The sequence below is a fragment of the Rutidosis leptorrhynchoides genome, chromosome 1 (genome assembly GCF_046630445.1).
Source record: "Rutidosis leptorrhynchoides isolate AG116_Rl617_1_P2 chromosome 1, CSIRO_AGI_Rlap_v1, whole genome shotgun sequence".
In the NCBI taxonomy this organism is placed as follows: domain Eukaryota; kingdom Viridiplantae; phylum Streptophyta; class Magnoliopsida; order Asterales; family Asteraceae; genus Rutidosis; species Rutidosis leptorrhynchoides.
This window is the reverse complement of record NC_092333.1, coordinates 245,425,480-245,434,378: the sequence shown is the minus strand read 5'-3', so window position 1 is coordinate 245,434,378 and position 8,899 is coordinate 245,425,480. Positions and strand designations below refer to the sequence as shown.

At 34.0% G+C, this 8,899-nt stretch overlaps 1 protein-coding gene across 1 annotated transcript; it reads right to left on the bottom strand.

The window, feature by feature from the left end:
- Nucleotides 1–7,294: 7,294 nt before the first annotated feature.
- LOC139896341 (F-box/kelch-repeat protein At3g23880-like) lies at nucleotides 7,295–8,485 on the bottom strand. Its single transcript, XM_071878971.1, has one exon. The coding sequence runs from the start codon at nucleotides 8,483–8,485 to the stop codon at nucleotides 7,295–7,297; it is 1,191 nt and encodes a 396-aa protein (XP_071735072.1).
- Nucleotides 8,486–8,899: the final 414 nt, after the last annotated feature.

Genomic DNA, 8,899 nt, shown 5'->3' with positions numbered 1-8,899 from the left:
ATGCCGGTTACGGAATGGACCTTCCCCGAACTCCGCGTGAATCACAATCTCACAGGAGCGGGGCTGTGATCCTGAGGGACCGGGGGCAGATGGAGCTGGAATCTCCGAAGGGTCCTGGGCTTTGCTAGAAGTAACCACTGGGGCAGGCGCCTGGCTGCTAGTCCCGGAAGATGAAGCGCCGGGGTCGCTCGTGGGTAGCGGGATCGGTGTGTCGGCAGCAGCAGCAGGTGGGGTGGCTGACGAGTCTGAACTGCCCAAAACGATAGCAGGTGGAGTATCCGACATCTGAACAAGGAAAAATAAATTTTTCCATGTCAGTAAGTCATAAAGCAAGCATGTATTAGGCCAACAGTTTAAATCATGTATGACAATAAGTAGCATGGCAATAACGACAAGTATCATGCAATCGAAAGCAGATAATAGCATGCAGTAATGAAATTATGTAATAGCATACAACATATAGCAGTAAAAGTAAGCAGCAGCATGCAGTAAGTTCAGCGGAAACAAGTAAACTAGCAAGTTGTAGATTAGTCCTATTAGTGAATCCTACTCGGGTCGGTCTTGACTCACTAATGCAACCTAATTCCCTACAACCAATGCTCTGATACCAAATGTGATGCCCCGTACAAAACCATCGTGTACGAATCATCAACAACAGGATCATTACAAGGTTAAGTACTATATGCTGTAATAAAAGAAGTTGCATTCACGATAAAAAGATGACATCAGAACCGACGTCAATTGTTTTACACCAACAGTATGCTTCTACGAATAGCAAGCATGAATAAATGTATGTAACCCTTAGGTCGTTACAAAACATAGTTTCAAATGTATTAAAGTTATGAATGCAGGATAAACAGTTCATGCGGTGATAACACTAGAGCAGCGGGTGTCTACGGCAAGCCAAGTACACAGCGGAAGCAAATAACCTTAAGCACCTGAGAAAAACATGCTTAAAAACGTCAACACAAAGGTTGGTGAGCTATAGTTTAAGTATAACAGTATGTAAGGTAGGCCACGAGATTTCAGTGCTACAAAGAGCGTTTCAAAACAGTATGATAAAGTATATGTTAACCGTGGGCACTTGGTAACTAACTTAACGTTTATACCCCCTGAAAGTACACTTGGCAAGTGCGTATGTTTACGAAGTATTAAACACTCGTTAAATGCTAGCGCGACTAGCCCGAGTGGGGATGTCAAACCCTATGGATCCATATCTAAGATTCGCGTTCACGGTTCAAAAACCAATGATTAAACGTTACCGAGCTAAAGGGAATGTTTATGCCGTTGTATAACCCACACATATATAAGTTTAAGTACTCGTGCCTAGTATGTAAAACGTAAAATGCGCATGTATTCTCAGTTCCCAAAATAGTTAAAGTAAAAAGGGATGCTATAACTCACAATGATAAAGTAGCGGTAAAGTATGACTCGGAAAGTAAGCAAGTAATGAAGGTTGTCCAAACGGGTCCTCAACCTAAGTCAAATAGTACTAAGTCAGTAAATCGTCCAAAAAGGTTTAAAAGTATGTAAATAAGGTCTTAAGGGTCATCATCATTCATCATTAAACAAAAGGCGTAAAGTAAGTTTCGTTCATAAAAAGAGTTTAAAACAAAGGCTGAGTTCGGTCAGTCACCATGGCCTCTATACCTACCGAAATAAGGTGAGACCAGTGGCCATGGCTCCGTATATGAGTCCTTTAGTTGTGGTAAAAATTACAGAAGCAAACTCGTCTTCGTTTGACCGTGGCGACGGTCTAAGTGCGAGTAGGTCAGAATTTTCAGCACAACGTTAAATGGACATAGTGACGATCGGAGGGCCATAAATCCTAAACCGTAACTCGGATTAAGACGAGCCCTATATGAAAAGTTATCTAATCGAACAGAGCTATCTGAAAATCATAGTTACAGTAGCCCAGGTCGTACGGGTCAGACACAGAAACAGCAAAACAGTAGGGTCAGTAGGTTCCGGTGGTTCTTGGTGCTCGATGCTTATCATGGTTCTCATCCTTGATGCATATGGCTTCAAGTGTACAACTCGTTGATGTGTTTACATCATTTTCACCAAGGTTTTACCATCATAACCCAAGTGTCAGTCTAAGACATGAAGCACAACTCACTTAAGTGTTGCAAGTGTTTTGATGAACCAAAGTTACATCAAAGTCTTAGATCTAACACATACATGAACTTTAAAACTAATAATAAGTTACAAACTTGAAAGTGAACTTATGAAATCAAGATCTTAAGTTGTAGAACATAGTTCTTAGTTTGATCTTGAAGATCCAAGACTCAAAAGTCTAGATCTAACATAAGTGTACAAAGTTATTGTTAAAGAAGCTTACTTACATGTTCTTGAACTTTTAAAGTTAACTTTTAGTTCAAGATTAATGAGATCAAGGTTAACTAGTAACACTTGACCAATAACAACCAACAAACATGAAATTAAAGTGCATAATATGAAGAAATAAACTAAGTAAACAAGTAAATAAGTTCATGAGTTTCATACTTTAAAGATTCAAGCCTAAGTCTTGATCTTTAAGAAAGTAAACTTTAAAGTTTACTAACATGAATTACAAGTATGCTTTCAACTCATGAACTTTCTTTCTTTTGAAACAATAAAGTAGAATCATAAACTAGTAAGTTCATGTTCATGTATGTCTTGTAAATACAAGATAAAATGAAGAATCAAACTAAAGAGTTGATTCTTGAAACTAGTAAGTAACAAACAACAAGTAACAAAGTAACAACAACTAACAAGTAACATTAAACAAAAGAATGATGATGATGAAGGTCTTTTGGTTCGGTTTTAAGCAAGAAGAAAAGGAAGAACATAAGCATTGTTTCTTACAATCTTAGAGAGAAAAGAGAGAAAAGATGAGAGGAAAATGAAAGTGAGTTTGAAGTGTGTGTGTAATTGTGAGAGGATGCAAGTAGAAATAATACAAAAAATATATATATATTTTGAACACCCTCTATCCTATGGGAGCCGTCGGTCAGCGAGACAAAGGAAGGGGGAGGCCAAAAAAATCCACTAGTTCCTTGTGTACACTTGACTAAAAAGATGGATATAAGGTGGCCTAGCATGGGGAAGATGTGTAACTAGATTCTTTAAGTATCAAACCAACTAGTTAATCCATAATGATGATACTTGCATGAGTGTTGGGCTAGTTAAGTCCATTTAGTTAAATTGAGTGGGCTAACAAGTCCATTAAAGAAGTAGGGTGGGCTTTCAAGTCCACTAATACTAATAAAAGCCCAAGTTTCAAGTAGTTATCAAATAAATCCAATTAAAGCCCAAGTAACTAACTAGTGGCCATAGTTAATTAAAATGATTAATAAACCTTAATCATGAATGTAAATAATATGTGAAAATATTATTCGTGAAAGTTTCGCGTGTCACAAAGACGTTTCGGGCAATTAAAAGTCAAGTGCGGTTAATCATGGCAACAAGTAAATGTAATAACATACATTCGTTTTATCACAAGTATTAATAATAATAATTATTAATAAATAAACGTTGGAAAATCCAGGGTCGTTACAAAAGTAGTTTAATAATATAATATTTATCATATATCATAATATATTACAAATAGAAATTTATTTCAAGGTTTATATATGATAAGAATATATATTTATATTAATTAATATATTTTATATATAGTTTACTTAATGTCATAAAAATTTAATAATATATAATATTAATATATTTGTAATATATTTTTGTAAAATAATATTTATTTGTAATAATAACAATAATTGTGATAATAAAAATGATACTTTTGAAAATAATAATTTTTAATATAAATGGTATTAATAATAATTTCAATAATGATACTAATAATAATAACCTAAATGATAATAATAATGTTAATTCTAATATCAATGTTAGTAATAATAATAACAATAATAACTAATAATAACAATAATAATAATAATAATAAAAATGAGTATTTGTAAAGTAACCTCAATGAAGTAGCCCTTAAAAAAAATGCCCAAGTCCGGGTTTGAACCCGCGACCTCACGCTAAACAAACACAACACCGTAACCATTGCACTGCCCGCTACTTTTCTGTTTTTAATCGTGTATTAAACATATTTAATCCGTATTATCTGTTTTCATCATTCTTTTCTCAAATCCAAATTGATAGGAAACCAAATAATCATATCAATATCATTTACATCATAAAATCCTAACATCCTCTCATCTTATCATCATGTCATCATCATCATTTCATTTTTTTTTTTTTGATCATAATCATGCATTTCCTTCGTTATCCCTTTACATCACCATCACCAAATATTCTCGTCACCTTCATTAAAAGTGGGCTTATAGATGTTGGGCCAAACTTCTTAAATGGGCTGATCCAACAGAGAGTAAATCACTGAGTTGTAGTTTAATGGGTGGTTGTGATTGATGGTTTAATATATATATATATATATATATATATATATATATATATATATATATATATATATATATATATATATATATATATATATATATATATATATATATATATATATATAGCAGCAGCCGGCCATTAGTTGCAGTCGATGAAAACGAAAATAATAGAGGTTTCATGGTGGGTGGTTGTAATGGAGTGGTGGTTTATGAATGGTGGTGGTTGATGTTCGAAATAGAAACAGAAAACATAAAAAAAAATAAACGCGTAATAGTAGTGGGTGTTGTTCGATGTTCTTGAGTGATGAAGGTGGTTCTTGGTGGTGATGAGGTGTTCGGTGGTGGTGGCATTTGATGGTCATGGAACGAGAGAGATAGTGAGGAAGTGACGGTTGTGGTGATGGTGGGTTGAATATGTGTGTTCCATAAAAGAAAGAAGAATGGGTTGTACAAGAAATAATAAACGATCAAGTAATGAAAGTTGTTGGGTGATGATGGTTCAACGTTTACCTATCTATATGTATAACTTGTATGCAAAATTGTGTACATACAAAATATATGATCTTAGTGGAGAAACATGTAACAACACAGCTGTAAACTTTTAATAATTAATAAATATAATAAATTAACAACCTTTTATCACATGTGGGAGAATGAAACTAAAAAAAAAATAATCTTGACATAATTTCAATTCACGGGATTAAATGCTGTTTCCCAGTTGACATATAATATAGATGTATTAATTCGGGCTCCGTTGTTAATCAGTGAAGGATAAAAGTCCTCGGAAAAATTCCATATTTTTAAATTAACCATATTTGTTTATTTTGGTTATTATGGTATAAAATTTGATCCTTAATTTGTTAAATAAAAATTACATCAACTGTCGCTTTCAATTCTGAGTAAAATATAAAAAGTGTTAAAACTTAACAAATAGTTCCTAAATACATTTTTAATAAGCCTAAGATTTATAGAACTCATTTTCGTATCACCGTTTATTTTAAAATTACATAAGTTTGAATTTAACTTGCTTAATATCAATCGGAACATTAAACGAGTATTACAATCATTTAATATTTATTTTTTATATACTTTATTTATATATAGAGATATATTTTAAATAATAATTATTATAATATCCTATTTTTATTTTATTAATTTTTAATAACAACAACATATAATACTTCAAATTATATTTCGAATTATTATTTATATATACATACACACATATCTATTTACAATTAATTGTTCGTGAATCGTCGAGAGTAGTCGAAGGTCAATTGAATATATGAAACAGTTCAAACTTTTTTAGGCCCAACATTACAGACTTTGCTTATCGTGTCGGAAACATATAAAGATTAAGTTTAAATTTGGTCGGAAATTTCCGGATCGTCACAGTGCAGAACTTAAAGCAAGATGTGGTACATCTTCTGGTAATAAAAGTGATCTGCTCAAACCTTATGTTCCACCCATTATTAGAAGAAAAGAAAAAGCATTCAGTGGATCAATAAAGTCCGTAATCTTTCTAGCATGTTTGACACAACCAGTGAAATAAACCACGTCACTGGCCAAGATTGCTTGAACACCAAATATGGTTCTGATGGTACTGGGTACAATAAAATTTCTTACAAAGAGGAGTTATTCAACTTTGGTGTTTTAATGGAAAACATGGCGGATTACACGCCTTAAAAAACTCCAAAACCATGAGGTTAGCTTCGTGGAACATCCGATGCCTTGGTAATAAGTCAAGATGTGGTATTATTCGTTTCCTTTTTTTCAACCTTAAAAGAATCAAACTTGCAAAATGTTGGCTTCTTCATAATCGTTCTTTTCTCCTCTCTATTCTGCCAAGTTCATTTCTTCTTTTCCTTTGTCTTGCCTGGTAATACTCGAATTCACTTTGTTCCCTCAGTGCTCCTTCTTTCTCTGCATCTCGTCTTCAATTCAATTCAATTCAATTTCCAATGACTCTGTCATCTCATCCTCTATAACTCGGGATTTCCTTTTCTAAGGTTTTAAGTTCCCTGCACCTCCAAGTACTGTGATGAAGACGTCTTATTTCCTTCAATTTTAGGGTTATGGCTTCGGTTACCGATCGTTATGTTTCTTATCGGGTCTTGATTGGGCTATTAGCCCTTTCTTTTTTGGGCTGTCATTTGTTTCAAGTTTCATGTTGGCTTGTGGGCTTAGCAGCTCCAGAGCTCGTGGGTTCAGTTTTACAAGAGGGCTCGGTGGGATAGTGCTTTAAGGGCTCTTGGTTTTGTTAATTTTGTCATATGTTGTATTTTTTTCTGTTCGGTTTTCGTCAATATCGTTATGTTTCTTATCGGGTCTTGATTGGGCTATTAGCCCTTTCTTTTTTGGGCTGTCATTTGTTTCAAGTTTCATGTTGGCTTGTGGGCTTAGCAGCTCCAGAGCTCGTGGGTTCAGTTTTTCAAGAGGGCTCGGTGGGATAGTGCTTTAAGGGCTCTTGGTTTTGTTAATTTTGTCATATGTTGTATTTTTTTCTGTTCGGTTTTCGTCAATTGTTTGGGCTCAAAAGCCTTTTGCTTTGTAATTTGTTGTAATTTTCATCTTTTTGATGAAAGTTTCTTTTATATATATATATATATATATATATATATATATTTATATATATATATATATATATATATATATATATATATCCTTTCTTCTTCTTCAAAAAAAAAAAAATAATAAAAAAAAAAAAAAATAATTCTATTTGTAACATAGCTAGCTAGCTAACTCCTCTAACTAAAACACACCTGCAAAGTAATATCCTAGTGTGATAATTACCTTAGTTATCTGTTCCAAAACTCATAGACATTTAGCCATACTCTAGCTTAAATATATCCTCAATTTTGAGTAGAAATAAAACATCACTTAAAAGCTAGCTCTCACTGATCAAGCAAAAGTAGAGTTTCCACGTAGGAACTCACAAATGACATATTTCTTATTATTCCACCACACATCACTAAATGAAAATTAGGTTCATAATAAGCAACAATATCACTCAAATTACGACCGTTATTGCTTTTAACTTCAACTTCAACTTCAAGTATTGGTATGCCATTCTTTCTAAATCCAAGTACCCTTCTTATACATGCATCTGGTGGGCCAATGGTGAATAACTTTGTAAACGATCTTGAAACACCATCATGTTCCATCATCCATACGCCACAAACTTGTCCCTCAACCTCAAGAGTGTTTAAAAACACAACAAGAGAATCCGCTAGCTTCGATATGCTCATACATAAGGCAGGTTCGGTAGGGTTGGTAGGGTTGGTTAATTTAGGAGGAAGGTATACTTGTGTAAATTTTTCGGCTGACACATCAAATGATATAATAGTATTACGCATCTTATCACCACAAACAGTCTCCCAAGCAGGCGGCTTTTTTCTTGCAGCATCATCATCATCATCATCATCATCATCAAGATAATCAATCTCCCAAGCGGGCCAGTAAATATGCCTATCTAGATCTACTTGCTCCGGTTTTAATACAATAATTCTGTTAGGCCAATTGGTGGAAAAACTTGTCCAAGTTCCAGAACTTAAAGTAAAAACTTCAACTTTCCAAATCTCATAAGATTTAATCCTGATAAGCTTAACATCACTAGTACGGGGACACACCCCAAAACCAATAACCGGGTCTGTAGAACAATATAACATATTAGGCATCTCAATAGCAACTGACGTTCTAATCGAAGGATTCCAAATAACAGTTGTGGTAGATTCAAACATATTGTAGAAACAGAACAAGCCTTGAGAGATACCAATTATATTGTATGGTTTACCAGCAAATATATCAGACATGGGAATACTAGTATGGATAACCTTCTTTTCGGGGAAACTATCATCATCATCATCATCAATCGAAACGTGTTCAAAATCACAGCTTTTGTACCTTACAAGTAGACGATTTGGCCAATTCTTGTGATTGATGCTGTGATCAGCGATAAATTTGAAGCTATCGATCAGAGACTTCCAGGATTTTGAAACCAATCTACATCGAATTAATGATTTAACAGGTAGCTTTTTCATAATCTCCGCTTGAATATCGAAAGATACGTAACAACACTCCGCCATCTTTTCTTGATTTTGACGGATTATAGGGGCTGCTGAATTCAAGATTTTATTTATAGTGTTTTGCCTGTTAGGGTTATTCTCGAATTAAAGACAAAGTTATATGAGGATACTGTGGTTTACTCTTTTTTCATCAGTAGTTCCTGAACTTTTAACGTTACCTTATTAATCCTTTAAATTAATTGTAGTCCCTCTGTCAATTTGATCATTAAATCTCCCTGTTAACTCATCCCATGACCGAAGCATACGAAGGTATTCTCATCAATTTATTTTTACCCCCTTCCTTTTTTTAATAGCAATATCGACATCGGATGCTCTCATTTTTCACCCACACATGAGTTAGAAGGAAACTCAATTTGCGACGATGTTGGCAGTACCATCAAAGGTTGAGAAAACTCACAAGAGACATTCCTAAAT

What these genes read in the sequence shown, in the direction of transcription:
- LOC139896341 (XM_071878971.1), bottom strand. Translation starts at nt 8,485, where the DNA reads ATGGCGGAGTGTTGTTACGTATCTTTCGATATTCAAGCGGAGATTATG.